Source organism: Chanodichthys erythropterus, chromosome 3 (genome assembly GCF_024489055.1).
Source record: "Chanodichthys erythropterus isolate Z2021 chromosome 3, ASM2448905v1, whole genome shotgun sequence".
NCBI classification, from domain to species: domain Eukaryota; kingdom Metazoa; phylum Chordata; class Actinopteri; order Cypriniformes; family Xenocyprididae; genus Chanodichthys; species Chanodichthys erythropterus.
The window spans coordinates 35,883,600-35,908,358 of record NC_090223.1 but is presented as its reverse complement, the minus strand read 5'-3'; the positions used below and the strand labels follow the sequence as shown (position 1 = coordinate 35,908,358).

Here is a 24,759-nt window from a genome sequence, read left to right as displayed (position 1 = left end):
GGATAGCTAACTAGGAGGCTGGATAAACAAACCTAGAGAGTAATTCCATTTCAGTTAACACAATTCTCCCAAAAATCCCTTTGTATCCTCCAAGGTCTCCCTTTTGAAAGTTCACTTCTGACTCCTACGTCACAAATGTGTGCGCGGCAGTGATGCTGTGCGCTTCACGTCACCAAACATGAACTAAAGAGAGGAGAAGCGCGCCCCCGAGCGTACACCAAGTCCGAGCGCTTAACACAGTTGTCATCTTGAACGTGTTACGGAAATTACAAACGTTATACAATGCATTTTTCCACCGATGACGAGTAAAAAGAAAACCGTGAAAGCAATTTCCCCCGTGCACGGGCATTAACATGACGAACTTTCGGCTGGTTTTGAAGGAAGCGAGCGTATGGGTTCCGGTGACGATCTGCTTTTTCGCTGTCAGGAAACTCAGTGCGCTAAAGATTCATTCTAGCATCTGCTGTTTATCATCATCAACATCACAAGAATGCTTGGACTAATGTCGCCTAAAGATCTCATCTCACGCTTAATATCACCAAAAGCGCCTGAACGTCCCTCGGGGAGCGCATTTTCCGCACTTTCGCTGAGTTTTAACTTTCGCTGAGTTTTGACCGTCATCAACGGAAAGGGGAATTTGTTCTCGAAGTTCAAGTAGCCACTGACTGTAACGCGCACGCTCTTTTGTCCAGATCTTCGACAGTGTGCAGCTATCCTCATACGTTTTTCGCTTTTACCTCGGTAAAGTGGATACATGAATGCTGCTTTCACAGTCACATGCCTTCATTCATAATCATTTGTCGCGTAATAATGCGGAGAGTGTCCAATCATCGAGCTGAGGGCTCATTTTCTGGTTTATTTGGCTTTACAAAGTTGTTACGCGCAGGATTAATGAACATATACGGACTGTTAGCGATTCACCGTTCACTAGAAAAGTGAAAACTGTACGTTCGTGCAGTGAGCTGGCCAGACACATCGACGAAGGGAAAAATATGCAAACCTAGCAGGAAAAGAAGCCATCAGAATTACGGAAATCCTTTCTTTTCCTCGAGTCTGCTAATACAAATGGATTTTATGTAAGCAACTCGCTTATATCTGCACCATTAGTGTTCCTATGAGACATTCTAGCTTTAGCTTTTGGACGTGAAGCTTGTTATTAAGATTTATTTTGAACTCTCCATGCAGTAGTTATGCTGTCTTCACAACGCTGTCGCTTTATGAAACGTCCATATTTTATTCGTAGTCACTAGACTGCTCCTTTCTCACAACATAAACGAGAGAATACGTATTTTTGTGTATTTAAGAGGTTTCGTCTCTTGACTGGTCTGAGGAATAGGTTTTATGGATGATATGGGAGACCCTCAGGGGTCCGCGCGCCTGGAAGCGCGTTAGGAATGGCAGCGGCCTGGATATTTCTGGACAGTCATATTACATTAACTGAAGCTATTACGTGTGTCTTCGCTATTTACATCGAGTTTCCGAAGACAGGGCAGAAAGTGACTGAGTGAAGAGTCCCTCTCCAACTGCGTGCAGTTCACCCCAAGCTCAGGTGGGTATTTTAGCTTGAGGTTCATAGATACTCTTGTTATTAATTAACATCTTCTTTTGCAACAGGTTTTGATATTGTGTTTTGGGTGTATGACAGCCTTGACTAATGAAACTGTCATGCCCATAATTTTTCCTCATAAAATGTGCACTAAATATGCACAATAATAATTAGTATCTAAATGGCATACCTGTGACGAGTATCAGGTGTAAACTGATTCACTAGTGTTCTTATCATTTGATTAGAAATCTCAACACTGTTGTGGGAAAATGTATTAATTATAAATGATGTTTGGTAAAAAAAAAAAAAAAAAAAAGTCATAACTCAGTTCCCAGATGTTTTCTCTTTTACCCTGCCTACATGCTTTGGTATCAACGCTATCATATGCATGACATGCAGCAAACGAATGAATGTTTTTTTGATTTATAGTAGGGGGTGAGTGCTAAAGGTCAGTGTTTCCCAACCTTATTGAGTCTTATGGACCCCATCAGGTTTAATGAAGGGGTCACATGCAACCAGAAATTGTTCATTATGCCTTAAATGATGCTGTATATCATTGCACTTGTTATACCATTTAGCAGTGACAATAATATTATTGAAGCCATGTCAAACAACCGATAGTGGAGGTGGAAAACACTTTCTAAGCACATTTATTTTGATTCATATCACTAAGGCTACATTCACACTGTCAGTTTTTGTGATTGACAACTGCATTTACTTACAGGTGTGAGTCTCGAAATGTCCCGTTCAAACAGCAACTTACAGTAGCATCTTAAAATACTGTCTGTATGAACCTACAATGGGAGTCAAGCCTGTATTCTCTAACCTCTAACAATAGCGACAGTGACCAAAGTAATCTCAAAGATGGCGACATCTATAAAACTGAAAAGTCTACTTTTGACGCAACAAGAGTATAGTCGAAATCGCAAGTTCATCCGTCAAATCTTCATTAACTGACAGCAGCTTTTATATCTGGGTGGAGAGTGGAGCGTTTGAGTCACGTGTAGAAACTGACAGGAGCAAATCTGGTGGAGAAATGTGCTCAGGTTTTCCAAGAATGCGGTTGTCACACCCGTAAATAACCATACTGTGTGTGAACGTAACGGTATTAAAGGGTTAGTTTACTCAAAAATAAAAATGATCCCATGATTTATTCACCCTCAAGGCATCCTAGGTGTATATGACTATCTTCTTTCAGATGAACACAATCAAAGTTATGTTAAAAATATCCTGGCTCTTCCAGGCTTTATAATTGTTGTGAATGGGGCGCCGTATTTTAAGCTTAAAAAAGTGCGTCCATCCATCATAAGACTAATCCACATGACCTTCTGAAGTGAAGCGATGGGTTTTTGTAAAAAAAAATAAAAAATCCATATATTAAACTTTTGCGTTCGTCAATACATCATGCGTTGGTCAAAGTTTCACTGGAACTTGCCTTGTATGCATTGCATATGGCTGTTTTGCAGGAAATATCCCTTTAATGACTCAAATACAGGACTGACTATCATATTCTGCTGCTGTGTGAAGGTGGCCCAGAACTAAATGCTGAAACTTATGCACAAAAATAAAGATTAATCATGATGTTATTTGATTTATTTTTAGTCCAATAAATAAACCGTGTCCACTTTACTTGACCGATTAATGCATGTTTACCTCCCCAATTTGTCAGTTTCAGATGTGACTGACAGCTTAAGTGAATATCCATGCACACAAATTTTGTGTACATTTTTGGTTTCCCAAGCAAGTTTGCTACTATTGAATTGTATTTTATTCTAGATATTAGCATTGTCCATTGAAAAACAAAGCTAGTGATTAAATCTATTTTACAGGTTTAACTAAGCAAAATTAAAATATATTTCCAATGCCGAGTATCCTGGGGAGCTGTTCAGGAATCACTGTTATACGTGTAATTATGGTTTATTCATTTATATCAGTTAACATTTCAACAAGTACACTGGTCTTCAAATTTAGAAGTTTAAAAACTGCCTAATAAAGAATGGGCTCTGATACCAAAGGAGCTTTAAATCAGACATTTGTTTACAGTAGATACAAGAAGGCAATAGCGGCATGGTACAGCACTGGCAGTCAGCTGAGTTATTCCTCTTTAGATGTTTTTGGTAACTTTGTGAATGTGCTTTTTGTACTTTGCCTGTGTTGAGACATTCCTTGACACATCTTAAGTGTCAGTGTTCCTTTGCATCACAACTTTGACTGCATGGGCTACAACGTACACAGATGGTGTCAGATCTGTTTATGTATGATGTAACATTGGTTTTTAGCCAGTTCATGACCTAGTGATAAAACGCTGTCTTTTCCACCATATACAACAACTTGTGATCTCTACCCCAGAGCTGACAGGAACAGTTTTAGTCTAGCCACTCCAGAATGTTGGGAACCCTACAGGGGATTTGTGCTGTAAGCCTCTGAGTCTCTTGTACTGTAAGCCCCTCCATGAGCAAAAGCCAACAGCCTCAGCGCCACAGCTGGGAAAACCAGCCACAGACTAAACAGCCGAAAATCAGGCGAGAGGTAGTTGGAGGCAGGAATGGTAAGAGAAATTGGTTGAGATTCTGGCTAGTACTGGAAAAGGGATACAAGCAAAACAATGCAGGCCTAGCTGACAGGGCCCATGGACGGCCTTCTCCTCTTTCCAGATTCCATGCATACTTACCACAAGGTAATTAAGAGCAGGAGGGAAAATGAGACAGAGAGGAGATTAGAGACTCAGTAAAGATTGGGTGAGAAGGAAAAAGTTTTCAAAACCTTAATTCAAAGCTTCTCAATCATTTTTTTGCTCCATGACCCATTTTAAGTTTTCAACAGCAGACAAATAGTCAGTTTTAGGGTGCTCGGTCAGTAGCTAATATCCATCCATGTTGCGTAAAATCGCAATATCGCACAAAAACAATTGACAATGACAAAATTGTCACTTCTCAGGTAATTGGTGAAAAATGCGTATGGAAATGGAAGTTGTAGCCACTGGGGAAACCACTGTGATTCTTTTATTTGGTAAATGTGTGTCTCCATCATCTTCAAATCTTACAGAATCTATACGGTTTTGTTCATTTTAGGGATGTAATATGTATGTTGGTGTTCCTGTACAGCATTTATATTTACAATCTCAATTTGTTTAAAAATACATGGATGGAAACCCAGCTAGTGACAGATCCTCATTACAATGTGTTTACCTTCGCATCTGTTTTAGCCTACATTTTGCGTAGTGTCTTAACTCTCAAGCACAAGAAAAGCACATATCTAATCTACTGCAATACATGCTTAAAATGTTTATGCTTCAAAATTTTGAAAATATACCACACACATATATTTGGGTCCAACCACTAACATTTATTAGAATTATATATATATATATATATATATTCTAAACTAAATAAATTCTAATAAATGTAAAGCATGTTAGGGTTAAGAATTTGAATAGAAAAGAAAGTGAAATTGGTTTGATAGGAAAGGAACAAAAGACAGGTTGGAAACTGAGTTGGTGTTTTACAAACTGAGATTTCCAGTGGTGTGGCATCAACCCATATATATATTCAGACCTTTCATGAAGGAAAAAGCGTGCACTCTCCCATCAAACACTCTGTGGAGCATTCTGGTGAAGGTCTGTTTAAGTTAGACTTGGATTTATATATATAGCGTAACGTCAGATGAAGCCACAAGCACTCGCTGCTCGTCGAGTGTGTTCATAGGTGCAGTTGGTCAGGCCACCTGGGTGCCACTCAGGATATGCCACTGAAAGAGTACAACTGAATGATGTCTGACCTCTGTAATTTCTCTCGGTTCAGTTGAAGCTGCATGACTGGAGGCGCTGAAACAAACGCAGGCATGCGCGCATATGCTGCTTACCTCATCCGTTTGGTTAATCATTTCAGCGTTGAACATAAATATGGAAGGATGAGCAATTTTTAGCAATGTCCAGTTGCTCCTCTCTCCTCCAGTCTGCTGTAATTGGATCAAAAGAGTTTTGCAGGTCTGATGAAGTCTGGCAGTGAAGCACAGGCAGGTAATGTCATTAGGAATGACGCAGTCCTATCCAGAGCTTCGCTTTTAAAGGTCAGGACATGCTGACAGAAGCATTCTAATGAGACTTTGCTGACTTTCTAGTGCAACTATTGTCTGGCTTGTGCCTCAATAGCTCACCTGGTCTGAGTTCTTCAGCAAGTGATACTGATTTTCTTTTACATTGTATAGATTTGATAAGGCATTTTTGCATAGGGCTGTTTTTAAGTAAAAGTAACTGAATGAAATAAGGTTTGAGTATTGATACAGATGTCCTGAGTGGATTCTGATTAAATTATTTGATTTTGATTCTGATTTATTTGTGTATATTTAAGTTATAATTTTACTTGCATATGAAAGAAATTTTCTCTAGGCAAATGAGGCCACTGAAAATGGAGTAAATTATAAATCCTGCGATTAATCAGAAAAATAAGTATTTTTGCCAGACTAACTCTGATATTGTCCATCAAATGCATTTGTTGAATATACTAAAGATGAATATTGAAATATGCTCAAGCATTTTTATCTAGAAAAAAATTAAGCTGAAAATCATACTGCTTGGTAAATGAATACTATAGATCCCATGCATAACACAGAGATTAGCTGTGGTTAAATGGATTTCTCCAGAGAAATTAGTAACCTATTATGTGAAACTATAATTTGGACACCTTTGTGGTAAAGCAGTTTTTATCTTATAGGAATAACAGATCAAATCAATGATATTGTTATGGACCAATCGATCTGTTACATTGTTTAGTCTTGAAAAATAAGAGAGAACTTAAGGTCAAATACAGAACCTCCAATGTACAGCACAGCCATTTTGAGTCACATTCTTTTTCTTAATGTGAGCCACCTGTATTCATGGGCAAATGAAATTTGGAAATATTACAGTGATAGTGTTTATAGAGAGTATGGCATTGTTGAGAGGGGCTTTTATGGCTGGAATCAAGCCTGTGGAGCTGAAATCTGGCCATTTTTAAATGGTAAATATTTCCCTCTGCTTATTTCCCCTCGACTGGAAGGTTTGTGCCAGGTTCCTCAGTGCCAGCAGGGATCAGGTTACAGTCCTTCAGGTCTCACGTGCACTAACATGCGTGCACAACACAAACTCTCACCATCCCTTTACAAATGTAAAACATTCCACATTTTCCTGCATTTTAGATGGGGGTTTTTGTGCATCTGGCATCAGTACATTTTAATGTGTTAAATATGCTATTAAAATATTTTTTGTAAATGAAAAGCCCCGAGGTATGATGACGTAATGCGTAATTGTCATTGTTGTGGTGGTGTTGACTGATATGATTGTTTGTTGGCTCAGATTACATTTGTTTTGTTAGGGTGGTAAGTTACAGCTGATGACTGATGAGTTTCTATGTAACCTGAACATTGTTCCATTTCTAGGCCATTGATGGGTGACACTGGAGGACGGGGTGTGTGAGGACCTTCAATCCTGAACTTCAATCAATAGCACTCACATTCATACCGGCAAAATGAGTAAGTCCTCATGTTTTTTTTTTTTTTTGTTTTTTTTTATGTTTGAACAAGTCTTCAGTTATTGCTTGAACTCAAAGAATTTTTTATGAAAAATAGAGAAAATTAAAAAATATACAATAGTAGGATAATTTCAACCAAAGATAAAGTTTAAAAAGCTAAAGCCTGGCATTAAAATGTACACAACTGTTGAAAAGTTCGGGGTCGGTAAGATTTTGTAATGTTTTTGAAACAATTCTTATATTCTCACCAGGACTGCATTTATTTGATCAGAAATACAGTAGAAACAGTAATATTGTCAAATATTATTACAGTTTAAAATAACTGTTTTAAATGTTAATGTATTTTAAAAATGTAATGTATTCCTGTGATGGCAAAACTGAATTTTCAGCATCATTACTCCAGTCTTCAGTGTCACGTGACTCTTCAGAAATAATTCTAATATCCTGATTTGCTGCTCAATAAACATTTATTATCAATGTTGAAAACAGTTCTGCTGTTTAATATTTTTGTGAAAACAATAGTGTACTTTTTAAAATGATTATGTACAAGTGTATGACAAGTTTTACAAGTTGTACTTCAATCTGAAGGTGACACTTTTTTTTCCTTTTTTAATACTGTAAAGCTGCTTGCTTTAAAGCAATCAATTGTACAGAGTGTGATATAAATAAAAGTTGACTGGAGAGCTGAATTGCAGATCGCGTGCAAACATATCCACATCGCTATGACCAGATGCTTTCTTAATTGCTGTTTTCTCACCTCACCGCTGTCATTTTTGTTATGTTTATTTTGTTATTGAGAGGAAAATTTGCAGCACATATTTACATATTCATCTAATTGGATGCCGTTGAAATGTTATATTAACGGTATACAACTGAAAAGGTTTTTCGATCTTCTCTTTACCCCTAAGTGAAGAACGAAAAAGTATATCAGGGCCTTCATAAATGACAGACAAGCTGTTGTTAACTTGGAAACAACTGCGACGTCTGGAATTAAAAGGCTGTTGGGAGATGTTTAAAGAGAGAAAGAGGGAAACATAGAGACTGATAGTGATACTTATGGCCTCACTGGTGACATGAAACTCAGATATTCACCAGTTGAGTCTTTTGCTTGGATTTATCTGCCATGTTCTAACCCAGGTTTCCCAGTATTAGTGGGTAGACGAGGCTTCTCTGTTTCTCCCCTTCTCGGGAGGTGTGTGAAGTCCATCCAAACAACACACTGCGAATATTTTCCCTTCTTGAGTGAGCTTAGCCAAGACACGGCTCATTCTTACATCAAACATGAGAACAGAGATCTCGAAAACACGGTCATCTTCCTCTCTAAGGCTTCACTGCACTGACGCAGGTCTAGTCGTCTAACTGTGTGTGTTTATTCAGAAAGGAGAGCAGAACATCCTCTCAGTTCCTCTGCACCTGTGCTGTTACTGAATAGCAAGTTTATAGTTTCTGCAACATAATCTCTGTTTAGTTTAAAATAAAGCAATAAGCCACTCAAGGACATTCATTACAATGAGTGACCGCAGTTAAGGGTCAGCCACAAATTGATTTCACTTTCGATTTTAGTTTGTTTGATAGAGACTTTGCCAAAGAATCTGGCATAAAACACAATATTAGAGACCTTTAATGCTAAGAGTAGAGGAAAAAATATTCTCAGTTCATTATGAAGCTGTGGCGGGACAGATTAGACAGTGGCTGGCTGCTAGACTCTAGGTAATTCATGGGAAACACTGCATATCGTATCAGTAGTTATGAGAGATTTTTTAATCTGTATTGACTGATAATTTTTTGGCAAGATTTTAACATGGGAAACAATTCTGCCAACTTAACTAGTTGCTTATTAGCATATTCTTCAACATATTGGCTGTTTATTAGTACTTATAAAGCACATATTAATGCCTTATTCTGAATGACCGTATTCTACATCCCAAAATAAGGTAGCCACTTACCTAAACTTAAACGTTACAACAACTACCTGACTAACTATTAATAAGCAATAAATTAAAAGTTTGAGGCAAAAGTTGTAGTTAATAGTGAATATGTGCCCTACAGACAACAGGTATATGCTGTTATTGCTGTTTTCTATGTTCTTGAAGTAAATATATTTATATGGCTTTTTAAAAATGCCGGGTGCCGACATTTTAACATTTAAAACAAGTGATTTTAGTTTTGTGTTTTTTTGTCAATTATTTTATTAATTTATTTAGACAAAACGGTATAGAATTTTAAAATCAAGCATTTATTGGTATCGGCCATAATTATAGTCCCTTTCCAACCAAAGTGCACGCCTCCAGGCAGCTATTTTGTGCATCCAAGACCAAGTCCTATCTACTTGCACATGGAAATCTTGAAATCTCAAGAACTGCTTGCCGAAGTCACAATATTTCAAATCAGCAACAAAATCTGACAAACTGTCTCATAAATGTTGTTTCTTATGCTCAAATAGTGTTAAAAAAGCGTATTTTTCAGGCTAAATCCGCCATTTTTGCAAGTGCACGCATCTCAGAACTGTTTCTAAAGCATCCGGAGCTTTTAACAGCAGCTGCCGTGACGCAATGACTTTACCCAATCAGCAATTGGGTCTTTTATTTAGAAAGCGGGACTTATTCCGCCATATTGCTTGTTGCACTTTCTCCCATTCATAAGTAATATGAGTGTGCTGTCTTTGTATATCGAAAGTCTTTGCCATAACATGATTATCTGCTAATTGGTATCTCTGTCTTTCTCCCCAGATGAGAGACAGGCTCTCCATTCAATTATGAAGGATCTGGTGGCCCTGCAGATGACCAGGCGCCAGCCGGCGTCAACTTATGACACGGCAAAACCTAAACCTGTCAACATTGCCAGCTCTTCCAACAGAATGGTAATACACATGCATACAGGAGAAACCGTGACCTTGTTTCTCCTATATGACCCTGACATGACCTCACCTATTTCTCTCTCTCTCTCTCTCTCTCTCTCTCTCTCTCTCTCTCTCTCTCTCTCTCTCTCTCTCTCTGGCTCTTCAGGAGGATGTCAGGATTAAGTTTGAGTTCTGTGGTGAAAGAAGGTAAATTTAAGTTTCTTTTCTACTGGAATGTGCATGTGATCAAATAGTATGATCAAATAGTAAAGTAAACACGCATAAAACAACATGTACACTGGTGTTTTTGATTTTGAGAGATTACATAGAGTTACACACAGGCAAGCTCTCTCTCAGCTCTCAGACTGGTAACGCAGTGGAAAGGGAAAGGACTGTGGTTTGTCTTTGGCTGCCTGGACAGACCACAGCTATGCTAGGTGTGCTCGTAGGAATGTGTGCACTCTGCAGATCCGACTGTGTGTTTGACTTGACTTGCTGGCTCGGATTACACATCTAAAGAAATCTCAGCATCCTGTTTAATGTCCCCCCCTCTGTGTGCGTGGCGTGTGTGTATGTTTATATATGTTTGTATAGGATTCTGATGTTTGGGCGGCCTGTGCAGTTTGAGGAAGTCCAGCAGAAAGTCAAATCATTCTTCGGTCAGCAGTTAGACCTGCATTATATGAATAATGAGGTATTGATTCACATTCAAATGCACTCACTGACACTCCCTTATGTCTGGTCAACAAAAATACTCAATACTTTAATATCCCCTTTTTTAGTCCTACTTCTTGGGAAGATTTAATTTTGTGTATCATTTTGTAATAAAGAATTCATCAGACTGATTCACTGCAGCTCCTAAATGTCTTTTGAACAATTAATTTAAAGCATCGGAAACTAGGGCCACGTACACACTGTAAAGTTTCAGGAGTGACAACCGCATTTAAATGTGGGAGTGTGTCCCCTAAATTATTGTTCCATGTGTGTACGGAACACGACTCACTCCCGAAACAGACAATTGACACCATGGTAACGATAGCAACATTCATATTTGGTATCCGCTATTCGGGCTAAAGTTATATTACAGTGACCAAAAACTCTCTGTGTTTTTATCTAAAGCACAGTTGACTGAGCCGTTGTGTTTGTTTATGCTTAAAGGCTGATTCACAGAGCGGTGTTGCCATGTCCACTTATTATAAGCATCTTTGGGGTTGTTGTTTAAGCTTGGCTCATACAGTCATCAAATTTATGGAGTTATTAAAGAGAACAGGTGTTTGTCAGCATTAACCATTTACATTTATTTAGTTTTTTTATGGGCTTGTTCTTGTTCGCTGATTTGCTTACAGATCTGGCAACATGAGTCAGACTCGTACCGCTTTCTCTGTGATTTCTTGCACCACACATACAAACGAGAGATACATCCCTGATGGATGTTAAAATACTCTCTCGTATCTCTTGTTGTACGTCATTAACAACTAGTAGTTCGGTTTGGTTCTGTACACTGCGTAAATGCAGTTGTCACTATGAATGCTGTTGTAGAATTCGGTTGTCACTCCTGTAAATTACTGAACTCTTGGAGTACATAACAGGATTGAGCACTAAAAGGTGAAAACCAAATAGCTGCAGCGGTTGGACGGGAAACTGATGATAACATCAGTTAATACGTTTTAAACTTTTTTCAGGCATTCAGGCAGCTCTACTAAATGTATATATTAAGTATATGTTTGCACATGTGTTTGTGCACACAGCTATCCATCCCCCTGCGTGAACAGGACGATTTGGATAAAGCCATCGATCTGCTGGACCGCAGCTCAAACATGAAGAGCATCAAGATCATGCTGCTGACACAGGAACAAAGCAATGTGAGATTTACTTTACTTTACTTTACTTTACTTTACTTTACTTTACTTTACTTTACTTTACTTTACTTTACTTTACTTTACTTTACTTTATTTGCGCTTGCACAAATTCCTCAAAAAAAACAATTTAACAAAATAATTACATACAGTAAACTTTCAGTGCAATTAATTTAAAATTAATATATGTTATTATGAACCACTTCAATTTGGAAAGAAGACAGATGCTTAATATGCACATCTGTGTGTGTGTGTGCAGGCCTCCTCTCCATCTCATCACACAGTCAGTAAGCAGGTTCGCATCAAAACTTCTCAGTCCACCGGTGATGTCAGCACTGCCTACCAGTCGTCAGAACCCAGAGGACGCCACCACTCCACCAGTGAGTTCACACACACACATGCAAACACACTACTGCGCATAATGAAAAACCACTTTGCCTTTCTTATCAATCTTCTTGCCCTGGTCTTTTTCTCTCTCATACACTTTCATTCTCTCTCTCTCTCTCTCTCTCTCTCTCTCTGTTGTTTCTCTGACTTCCTCTGTGAGCAGTGGGTCCTCTTCCTTTTCCTGTCCACCATCACTGGCTGCTCCACAATGGCTTGCTGGCTTCTAGCCAATCAGATTGCGAGACACTATTAGCATGGTGGGCCAATGGCCTGTTGTAGAGATAGTGTGTATTTTAGGGGGGAGGGGAGGTTGTTACAGCTTGTAAGGGTGTCTGGAGAAAAGCGTGAACTCTTTGAGGCTCTGTGACTGGAGGAAAAAGACGTTTGTTTATACTTTCCTTCAGTCTCATGATTCAGCTGTTCTGCATTTAGACTATGCCCTTGTCACAGTCTATCATGTAACATGGGACTTTTTTATTCCGTATTTTCTTTGAGCTCAACATAACCTACTGTCTGATTACATCATGCAACCTGTATGAGCATGTAAATCTAACAAGAAGGCCATAGCTGAAATAAAGAAAGTAATTGAAAATAATATAAAAATTAATGTGTATTAATTATAAGGTGTCAATTTTCAAAGTAATTATGCTATTTTTTCTTTCTTGCTAAATCACTGTACTGACTGAAAGGAAACCAAAATACAACAGTGAATTGAACATTATGCGAATAAAAATATTGTGTGCACTCTCAATCTCACATCACAACATTGACTGAGATATGTATACAGTAAGACCAGATAAATATCTTCTTGCAATTGTTGAATTGTTAGTTTTAACATTTTATGTCTTTTGTCTTGTCATTATGTAGGCTCTCAGAACACTGGCCGAAGTTCTCCACCCCCTGGTTATGTTCCTGAGCGGCAACAGCGAATCGCACGTCAGGGATCTTACACCAGCATCAATAGCGAGGGGGAGTTCATACCTGAAACCAGCGACCAGTGTGTGAGTTCAAAGACATGTGCACAATTATGTCAGAGGGTGCTTTAAAACTATAACAGGTTTAGTACTTTGTGAGTTTGTGACATATTCATTTTGCTGTAAAGCAGAATTATTTTATAATATAATTTATATATATATATATATATATATATATATATATATATATATATATATATATATATATATATATATATATATATATATATATATATATATATATATATACATTATGAAATTACTACCATTCAAAAGTTTGAAATCGTTTGGACAGAAATATTGAAAAATATTATTACAGTTTAAAGTTACTTTTTTTAACATGTAATTTATTCCTGATTAAAGCTGAATTTTCAGCATCATTATTCCAGTGTTCAGTGTCACATGATCCTTCAGAAATCATTCTAATATGGTGATTTGATTTCAAGAAACATTTTGTATTAATATCACATTTGAAAAAACATTTTTTTTTCTTTTTTTTTTTTGAATTAATAGAAAGTTCAAAAGAACAGCATTTATTTGAAATATGTTTTTGTAACATTATAAATCACTTTACTGTCACTATTGTTTAGTTTAATGTGTCCTTGCTGAATAAAAGTATTATTATAAATAAAAAAATAAAAATTAAATAATTCATGACCCCAAACTTTTGAACGGGAGTGTACTTGTATAAAAAAATATATCTATTCTATTCTATTCTATTCTATTCTATTCTATTCTATTCTATACTGTTCTGTTCTATTGATTTACATTATACTTATTACATTATATACCCTCCATATGCCGTGTCAGTTTCTTTAAGTCCTGGATATTACACTCCAAGGTGAAAATGAATGATCAAATCATTGAAATTTGCTAACATGCTAACTTGTGCAATTATTGCCATATACATTTGTATCTTGCATATTCTTGCAGTCGGTATGTGTTGAAAAGTTGATTTCAAGTACTGTTTATAAAAGATGTCAGGGTTACCTTGAAACGGTGAGATGTTCCCATTGAAATGCCACATTCTGCAACTGGCGTAGGAGCTCTGTGAGAGAACTCAAGTATATATACCACGTTATATACCACTGTGGAAATTACATAGACAACTACTCATCTAGTGTGCCATCTGAGTGCATTTAACTTATAATTCACCTGTATTTAAAGGTGCTGGATCCTTGGAGCAGTGCAGAAAACTCAGTGTCCGGCAGCTGTCAGTCACTGGACAGCAACTCTGACAGGTGAGGAGGAGGATACAATCAGAAATGTGTTTGAATGATACTGTAATTGTAAGCGCCTGCAACTGTTATTTTGCTTTTATTGACATCTTTTGTTTCGTAGCCCCTCACTCAGGAAACCTCGTACACACAGGGTTAAGAGTTACCCTGACAACCGACAAGACTGTGCAGGTGTGTGTCAATACAGATGCTGCTGCAATCAGTACATCAATTGATAAAGTTCTACAGATCTGCTATTACATTGACACATCGTCCGTTCTCCTCTTTTAGACCGGGAAAACCATGCATATGATAAGATTGTGGGTAAGGGAGGGACGTACCCTCGCAGGTATCATGTGTCCCTCCATCATAAAGACCACAGTGAAGGTACGATACACTCAAATTTATGAAGGATACGTACACACTCCAGGTCCTCCCATATTTTAAACAAATAATGCTGCTCCCCAGGTCGACGGACATTTCCACGGATCCGTCGTCCCCAGGGAAACTTGTTCACATTGGTTCCATCACGGCGATCGCTGAACGGCAGTGAGGAGAGTTTGGGGAGCTGGCAGCTGGTGGATACTCAGTCCAGACTCCGCCCACAGGACCGCCCAGTCCCTCATAAGTGTAAGTGGGATATTGTATGTGATGTTGTAGATTATGGTAGTGTTTATAAGCATTTTAAAACTGCTTTGATGTATTTAAAGGGGTCCTATTATGCACTTTTATGAAGTCTTGATTTTGTTTTTAGGGCATACTAGAATAGTTTGTCATGCTTGATTGTTCAAAAAATAATTTTCACATATTTTACATTATTACACTGTGTTGTGATTGGTGAACCGCTAAGAGCGTGTTCTGGAAATGTTACGCCCTTTACCATAACCGCCAGTTTCATCTACTCAGGTGCAAATCTTATGGATGGCATCAATTTCAAACCAATTCAAGTTGCATTCAGAGGCTGAGACTCTTAACAAAAAAGAGGATCATGCAGAACGATTTCAAGCACAGGTTTTCTGAGTTTGAGAGTGGTTTGATTTTTGTTTTGTCATTTTCTTTTACATTATACACTGTGTGCAGAATTATTAGGCAAGTTGATTTTCTGATCATATTTTTTTTCCAAGCACATTTTACCAATTCCAATCCACATCAATCTTAATAACTACTATTAATTTTGTTTTTGGCAGGTTTTTTTTTACAGGCAAAATGACCAAAAAAAGAGATTTAACTCGGACTGAAAAGTCAAAAATTATTAAATACTCTTGAGAAGGATGCAATACTAATGCAATACTAGAAATTGCAAAGTTAAAGCATGACCATTGGACAGTGAAATGCTCATTGGGTCAGCGGGGTCATACAAAAACAGATGGAAAAGAAAAGACATGTTAACTGCAAAATAATTAAGAATTAAGATGAAGAATTAAGTGTGAAACCATCAGGAACCCAGGAACTCCAGCGCCACCATTTTCCAGAACTGCAACCTACCTGGAGTCTCCAGAAGTGCAAGGTGTCAGGATCTCAGAGACTTAGGTTAGCTAAAGGATCCTAAAAAATGACCCGCACTTAATAAGAATCACAAGCTGAAGTGTTATAAAATACATGAAGACTGGGTTTTTATAGGCCTTATAGACGAACAGATTGAGAGTGACTCCTGAAGGACCAGCACCACATCCTCTTGTACCACTGTTTGAAGAATTCATCTTCCAGAATCTGGCAGTAAGGTGTGGGAGTTCACTTTTAGTCCATCTCTTATCCTGAAATGTCCGTCTTGCAGAGATAGACTAAAAATGATCTTCCAAAACTTACTGCCAGATTCTGGAAGATAAATTCTGTAAAAGAAAACCTGCCTAATAATTCTGCACACCTGAATATAGGGCATTTTTCTTTTCCAGCCTTCATGAACAATTATATATCACTTATAAATGATTAAAAACAATATTAATAGTAGTAATTGAGATTGATGTGGATTGGAATTGGTACAATATACTTGGAAAAAAAATATAATCAGAAAATCAACTTGCCTAATAATTCTGCACACAGTGTAGATAAGATGTTATACATCAATTTATCATTAAATTTGTTTGGAAAACTATGGTAATACAAACAGTAATCAATCACAAAACCATTAATACATTTCCAGCGCCCAGCGTCTTTTCAACATAGCGACAACACTCTTCGCCTTCTGGACCTCGCCCCATTTTTTGCATATTCCGTGGGTGGGGATTATTTAAATAAGTAACATTGTGACTTCACAAAACCTCGGAAAAGAGCATTGGAGTCCAAACAAGCCATTAGTTGTATTTCTTGAAAAGGGTTTTCTGTTAAATAAAATATCTTCTTTTGGAGTGATTGTAAACTTGCAGATCTTTTTCATGCTCAAACAGCATCATTACATGCTAACTAAAGTTGAAAAAGTGGAAAAGCATAATAGGACCCCTTTAAAATGAATGAATTTGTGTGAAATTGTCAATTTATTTGTTTCATTCAATCCAATCATTATTGTATCTTCATAATGTGTCATGTGCATGTATGCAGCCCCTACAGCTCCAGTGACATGGCGCAGGGGGAAGTTGCTGGGTCAGGGTGCTTTTGGAAGAGTTTATCTGTGCTATGATGTGGACACAGGCAGAGAACTTGCAGCAAAACAGGTTCATTTTGACCCTGCCAGTCCAGAGACCAGTAAGGTACACTGCACATAGTTATTTTATGTTGCATTTTTTCTTTCTATTTTTTCTCTTCTTTTCTCTTTGTTTTTTTTTTCTTTTCTCTTGATTTGTCTCTATCTTTCTTTCTCAAACTTTCCCCCCACTCTTTAAATCCTTTCCTGTCTGCCATTGCAAAAACATGCACTGTCGCTTCCTGTATCTGTGTGTGATTGTGTGTGTTGGCCAGAGGGGGGTTTTGAGGCAAGGGGAAGTGGGGTAGTCTAACAACACATTTCTCGTTGATCATGCCCTCACTTGACACAAACACACAATTGTTCCCACAACGAAAAACAAACTAAGCGCTTCCAGTATGTTTGTGCTTTCTTAATCACTGTTGAGCTTTAGTGTGTGGTGGTTTTATATTTTTTCAGTTGATCTTCCACCTACATGCTCAACCATCTCACTCATACTCCCTCTGGTCACAGCTCAGCTGTGGTTGTGTCATGACTCTTGCCCCCCTTTCTGCAGGAGGTGAGCGCTTTAGAGTGTGAGATACAGCTGTTGAAGAACCTGCACCATGAACGAATTGTCCAGTACTACGGTTGTCTTAGAGACCACAATGAGAAGACCCTCACCATTTTCATGGAGTATATGCCCGGGGTGAGTCTGAAAGAGCATTGGGACATCAAGTGCTCGGAAAGAAACGAGGATTAGACTTGTTTATGGAAAATTCTGTAATTCCATTTACCTCATGTTGTTCCAAACCTGTATGCTGTTTACCATGGATCCCATAAAAAGAATCTTTTTCATAAATCGTTTTCATAGACCTTTACAGTTCATAGTGACCACGGGGTGTCATGCTCTAAAATGAATGAAAAAAAAAGTCCACATGACTTCTGCACTATATACTACAATTCAAAGGTTTGGGTGGTAAGATTTTTTTTTTTAATGTTTTGAATGTAGTCTACTGCCCACCCATGTATTTAACTAAAAAAAAAACAATAAAAAATATTATTACATTTTAAAATAACTGTTTTCTATTTGAATATAAAAAAAAAACTGTTTTCTATTTGAATATTTCAAAATGTAATGCTGAATAAAACCATTAATTTCTTAAAAAAAAAAAAAAAAAAATCTTACTGACCCCGAACTTAATTGGTTGTGTATATTTATATTTACACTGTTTTTATATATGCGTTTATACATTTTTATATTATTTATATACATTTTCGGAAGCCATATGATGGCTTTTTGTGAGAAATGAACCAAAAGTATTATTCATTGATCTGAGGCTTATGCACCTCTGCTGCAACTCTCGAATCAAATATCATATGAGAAGAGAACTATGTAAGCAACTACTTTTGTGTTCCAGTAAAACAAATAAAAAATGAACAGCGAACAGTGTTGGAATGACATGAGGGTGAGTAATCGCTGACCTTTTCATTTAAATTTTTATTATCGCTCTAATGGTATTTTTTTATTGTAAAGGTTGTAATGTGTCATCACACACCGCAGTCATGATGTAGAGTTCAGCGTGACTCACTGGTGCTGTGGTTTTTGCCCTATTAGGGTTCAGTCAAAGACCAGCTAAAGGCCTATGGGGCTTTGACGGAGAATGTGACGCGCAAGTATACGAGACAGATTCTGGAGGGCATGTCCTACCTGCACAGCAACATGATCGTCCACAGGGACATCAAAGGTACAGCCTCACATATTAGAGCTCACATACTCAAAAACTAATACTTTTTTTGTAACAATTAGCTATTTGAAACAAGTGTATTATGTCAAAGTTCAGTTTGTTGGTAAATTCGCACTGCTGACCATTGGGGAAATTTATTGTGCAGGAAATGTGTCAAATGTGACCCTGGACCACAAAACCAGTCATAAGGGTACATTTTTTGAAAGCTGATGAGTAAATAAGCTTTCCATTGATGTATGGTTTGTTAGGATAGCACAATATTTGGCCGAGATACAACTATTCGAAAATCTGGAATCTGAGGGTGCAAAATATAGAGAAAATCTCCTTTTAAAGTTGTCCAAATAAATTTTTGATATATTTATGGTAGGAAATTTACAAAATATCTTCTGGGAACATGATCTTTACTTAATATTCTAATGATTTTTGGCATAAAAGAAAAATCGTTAATTTTGACCCATACAATGTATTGTTGGCTATTGCTACAAATATACCTGTGCGACTTATGACTGGTTTTGTGGTCCAGGGTCACATATTTGAATAGTAATACATAGCAAATCTAAAAAATAGCCATATAACAAGAGCAACAAGAGCTTTCGGTCCATTGCATGTTAACTGCTTTCCCTGGTCACTTTCCTCCGGTGCATTCAGGTGCAAACATCCTGCGAGATTCAGCCGGCAATGTGAAGCTGGGAGATTTTGGCGCCAGTAAGCGGCTTCAGACCATCTGCATGTCCAGCACTGGGGTCCGTTCTGTTACCGGAACACCGTACTGGATGAGCCCAGAGGTCATCAGTGGAGAGGGGTATGGCCGGAAGGCAGACGTTTGGTGAGAGCTGTTTTTTTATTATTATTATTATTATTATTATTGATTGTTTATAAATAAGAACTTATTCTTTATGAGGTGAAATTTTAAGACATAGTCCCCAGACAAGGCTTAAGCTAGTCCTAGACTAAAATGCATGTTTGAGCTGTTTTAACTGAAAGAAACTTCCACTGACATATCTCAAAATGTTGTTTTGTCTCAAGATGCACAACTGTAATGCCTTTTTTCCTAATGCACATTTATAAAAGATACTTGAACTAATTGAACTGAATTCTAATCCAGGCTTAATCTAATCTCTGTCTATGAAACCGGGCCAGAGAGTATAAGATTCTGGCATTTTGCTTTAGAGAAAAATGTGCATGCTTTGGAACAGCATTTTCCATCTTCAATCATGGGAACCTAAAAGCTGCATATTTTCAAAATCTCATCTTACTAGAGTGAGAAAAGCAGCTGGAATTTATGGAAGAGAATGTTGCTTGCAGTTATATAAATGGCAACAAATTTGCACCGTTTAGATGAGCTTATCTAGTTCAAGTCGCTTTTTTACTGTAAATTGTTTATTAAGCAGACATGATTGTGATCTGTGTTGTGGAGAGTTTAAAAAAAGCAACATTCTGTAAATATTAAGAACCTGTTTTTAACATGCCAAAGAAAAACTATTTAAAATGGGGGAAAAAAAGAACAGGCCTATTTTTACATCCGTAAAAATTGCACATATTTTCATTCAGTGGGAGTGGCTCAGGGATTCCCCGACATAAACTGATTGGAAGGTTTCCCGTCAGGTCAGGGGAGCATTATGATTGGCTGAAAGTCGGCTCAGAGGGTTTGTGGTTGTCTGGGTCTCTAGTTAGTCCACTCTAGCATATAATACTGCAAAAGAAAAAAGAAAACATTCTTGATGAGTATTTTCATCTTATTTTACAATTAAAAATGTCTTTAAATATCCATAAAACTTATTAGGTTTAATAAAATTACTTGAAGCTAAAATATAAAGACTTAAATAAAAAAATAAAAAACTCTGAATATAACAGTCAATCAAAATGTATGAGATAAATTCAAGATATATATACTCTGAAACACCTGGAATCTATAACTTTACTGAACAATTAACAAACAGTACTTGAAAACATGTGGCATGTTAAATAAACAATATCATGTGACCTCACGGGGGTCATTAATCACTGTATGTTGTGTGAACAGGAGTCTTGGCTGCACTGTGGTGGAGATGTTGACAGAAAAGCCCCCTTGGGCTGAATACGAGGCCATGGCGGCCATATTTAAGATCGCCACTCAGCCCACCAACCCCCAGCTGCCCTCTCACATCTCCGAGCACACGCGGGACTTCCTCCGCTGCATCTTCGTGGAGGCCAAATACCGGCCGAGTGCGGAAGAGCTGCTCAGACATCCCTTCTCTCAGATCTTGTGCTGAGGAGGCCCATCGAGCTGCTTCAGCTGGTTAAAAACCCCCAGAGGAACCAGGTTCCCTTTTCAAAAAACTTTTAAGAGTGCGATAAGCTCAGTTACAAAGGCAATCTAGGTTTCCAGAGCATGTGACCTGCCAGCACCCAATCAGCTGTTGCCTGGATTAGGTCATAAAACTGGTTAATTCTCTATCAGTTTAAAATGTGATGTCTTTGTGACCGCAGGGGGCGCTACAGGACTTTCATGCTGCACACACTCTTTACTTCAGGAATAAACAGGTTGATGGTGTCACAGGATGAGCAGATGCAACAAACATGATACTGTTTGAGCTGCTTCAGACTGGACTTTTTAGTACAACAACTGCCAAATGTGCCTTCTGAAGCCAACAGGGTCTGAATCTCCTTGAATGAGGTTTTCAGACATCAAGAATAATGAATGTTTCATACAGTTCACAGCAGAGTTGTGAAGTCAGTGTTTTACAAGCCATTTTCCTGGGATCTCCATGTGCGCCTATTGTCTCTGACTACAGGCACTTAGTCAGTGTTGAAGGAAACATAATAATTGTCTCATTTTGTTCCTGCCTCAGATGAATGAGGGCCTTGCGCACGTCAGTCTCGAACGCTTTGAATTTGTGGTTAATCTTATATTTTGATTAATCTTTATAGAATTGCACTTCCTCGATTTGTCGTTTGTAAGAAGCGTTTTGGTCTGTTACAGAAAGCTGTTACTCTCTTTTTTGTCTTGAGGGTCAGGGCATGAGGTTATAGTGTTATATGCTCTTCGGACAAAGCGTAATACGTAGTTTTGTACCGCCGTAGTGCCTTATGGTGTCCTGTAGAGAGCAGCAGTACAGTACTTAAGATGCAGCTAATCTCACCAGTAGTCTTCCCATAGTGATGAGATGTTAAATTGGGAATCTCGTAAGGTGTTTTATCGGTTATTTTGGGTATGGCGAGATATTGAGAGCACATTAAGATGTATATTAGTTTTCTCTCCAGCCCAGCCAAAGAAAACGTATCAAGAAAGTGTTGTGCCTTAAGCGTCGTATGGCAGTATATCGGACTCATTTGGATCAGATGCACTTTTATTAAATGAATGTTGAATTTACCAAATTGTTCATTTGTTACACAGAATGTGAAGCCTTTTTCACTTTTATTTATATCCCATTGTTCTGCCATTTTATATACGAGTCTATATATATGTATATGTATAAATCTATTTTTATATAGTGACTCTGAACTGAGTTATGCTTTTAGGAACAGAAGATGAGTTAGAAACAAGAATTGTAAAAGCAGCTGGTTTTGCAGAGACTACAACATGATTTTACATGTGTTTATTTCTGGCTGGAAATTGAGCTCTGGCGATTTATGCCGCGCCTGATCTGTGCAAGTCACAAGTCCTCTGTACTCACGTTTTTTAAAGTGTTTATTGTGTGTGTGTGTGTGTGACTATTTCTGTTTATCCGTCTGCTTTTTCCCCTAAGGGTATTGGAGAAAATCTCATGCAGACAGGATTTTAATGGAGGTTGTTACAGGAAGTGACCAGTGCCATGAATCATTCTCAGAAATACATGTACACACAGATATTCACATTTGCTGCCACTTAGGAATGACTTGCACAGATTTGTATTTACCTTTATGTATTCAGAGTTGCCGTGCTAAAGGTGTAAAAGAAAGATTTTTGAAAGAAAGTAAGAATGGTTTAAAGGTTGATGTACACTACCGTTCAAAGTTTAGGGTCAGTTAGTGTTTTGTAAAATAAGTTAATATTCAGCAAGGATGCATTACATTGATCAAAAGTGACAGTAAGACATTAATAATGTTACAAATGGTTTCTATTTCAAATAAATGCAGAAAAAAATGTAACAGTTTCCATAAAAAAATATTAAGCAGCTGTTTTCAACATTGATAATGACAAGAAATGCTTCTTGCGCAGCAAATCATCATATCAGAATGATTTCTGAAGGATCATGTGACACTGAAGACTGGAGTAATGATGCTGAAAATACAGCTTTGATATCACAGCTGAATTTATTAAAATAGAAAACCATTACTTTAAATTGCAATAATATTATGGGTTTTTTTTTTTTTTTTTTTTTTACTGTTTTTGATCATATAAATGCAGCCTTGGTGAGCATAAGAGACTTCTTTTATATATACATACATATAATGTCACAGACTAGAAGTGTATTTCAGAATTCGTTCGAAATGCAGGAAAGTGTTATTGTACTTGGAAAGTAAGAACATGGGACTTGGCATGTTTGTGAAGAACTGAGAAAAGTGTATGAAAAGGCACCAAGCTTTCTTTGGAAATGTATTAGGGGGTGTTGCTTAAAAAAAAAAAGGTAGGTCAATGCCAGGGGCAAAATTCCACTCAGCTTGACGACTTTGTTTAGCTCAGGGTTTGAGTGACAGGTGTCCATCATACGGGCACACTAACACTGACCACAGGACCAATTGTCCTCCTTTTGTATTGTTTTGAAAGTATTTTGGCCTCCTCAAAAGAGTTGAACGGCTCAAATATGATCTCAAACAGCTGCTAGTTTTTGTTTAGGCAGCTAAGAATCAGTATTGTACCAAAGAATCAGATATTGTACCAAATGTCACACAGTAAGTCTAGTTGAGAACCCTGGGATAAGCAAAAGAATACAAACCAATAGGTTAGATACACAGTATATGATTATGGTTATGTATCTTGACGTGAGACTTGCAGTGCAAAGTCCATTGTATCAAATATTTTCCAATAAAATAATATGCACAAATCAAACTTGTATTTAATCTTGAATATATATTGTATCATTTTCAGTGTTCTTTAATACCTATTATGTGTGTTTGTCCATGATTCTTGCTAACAGTGTTTCTCAGCATCTGTCTTTGTCTATTTGGAGTCAGTCTAAGCCAGTCACAGTACTAACTGCTTTTCTCTGTGAATACACTCCATTGTGGCATCAAGGGAAGGAGTGACTGAATTTATAGTGCTTCCTCCCCCTCTTCTCTCTGTTCAGTGAAATATAGTGCGAGGAGAAACATTATGTTCAGGCAGCAATGAGGCCCACGTAAAGAAGTGACTTATGTGAAGTCTATTTCTTCACTGCATTTTTTTTTTTTCTGCATTCACTGCCTTTTTTTAATCCTTCATGTGTCAGTCATGGTTTTCCTCTGGTCTTTTGACAGTGATAAAATTGTAGGTGTTTATCTTGTACATGTTGTTAGACCAGTTGTGTCCAAAAAAGAATGCATTTCTTTGGAATTAATCTGACAAATGTCTACTTTTAGTATCTTCATGCTAAGTTCAAGTTCAAGTTTTTTCATACCCTTCTTAAGACTAGACAGTTTACAATAAAAAAATAAAATAAATTAAGATAATTTAGTTTAGTTTCATTTCTTAATACAATTTTATTTAATAATATAAAAACATCTAAAAATAAAAAATACTTATGCATATATTGTTTTTTAGTTTTATTTTAGTTATTATTTTTGTAAGTGAATTGAGAAGTTGTAATTTAGTTTTCATTTCATTTAACCTAAACTAAGTTACGGAAGAGGATTAGGGCCAAGCAATAATAAAAAATAAAACCATCTCGAGATTAAACTTGTTAAATTTCGAGAAAAAAGTCGAGATAAAATGTGGAGAATAAACTCGTTAAATTACGAGAAAAAACTTGTTAAATTTCGAGAAAAAAGTCGAGATAAAATGTTGAGAATAAACTCGTTAAATTACGAGAAAAAACTCGTTAAATTTAGAGAAAAATTTAGATAAAATGTTGAGAATAAACTCGTTAAATTTAGAGAAAAAAGTCGAGATAAAATGTTGAGAATAAAGTCATTAAATTACGAGAAAAAAC

The 24,759-nt window shown here is 37.2% G+C and overlaps 1 protein-coding gene across 1 annotated transcript; it reads left to right on the top strand.

Moving 5' to 3' along the window:
• Positions 1 to 201: 201 nt before the first annotated feature.
• map3k3 (mitogen-activated protein kinase kinase kinase 3) lies at positions 202 to 23,681 on the top strand. Its single transcript, XM_067381979.1, has 17 exons — positions 202 to 1,549; positions 6,962 to 7,054; positions 9,783 to 9,913; positions 10,059 to 10,099; positions 10,487 to 10,586; positions 11,641 to 11,754; positions 12,008 to 12,128; positions 13,003 to 13,136; positions 14,277 to 14,350; positions 14,451 to 14,518; positions 14,618 to 14,713; positions 14,795 to 14,956; positions 16,862 to 17,010; positions 17,500 to 17,631; positions 18,541 to 18,670; positions 19,319 to 19,496; positions 20,694 to 23,681. The coding sequence occupies exons 2-17, from the start codon at positions 7,051 to 7,053 to the stop codon at positions 20,920 to 20,922; spliced, it is 1,863 nt and encodes a 620-aa protein (XP_067238080.1). The 5' UTR covers positions 202 to 1,549; positions 6,962 to 7,050; the 3' UTR covers positions 20,923 to 23,681.
• The last annotated feature ends 1,078 nt before the right edge of the window (positions 23,682 to 24,759 follow it).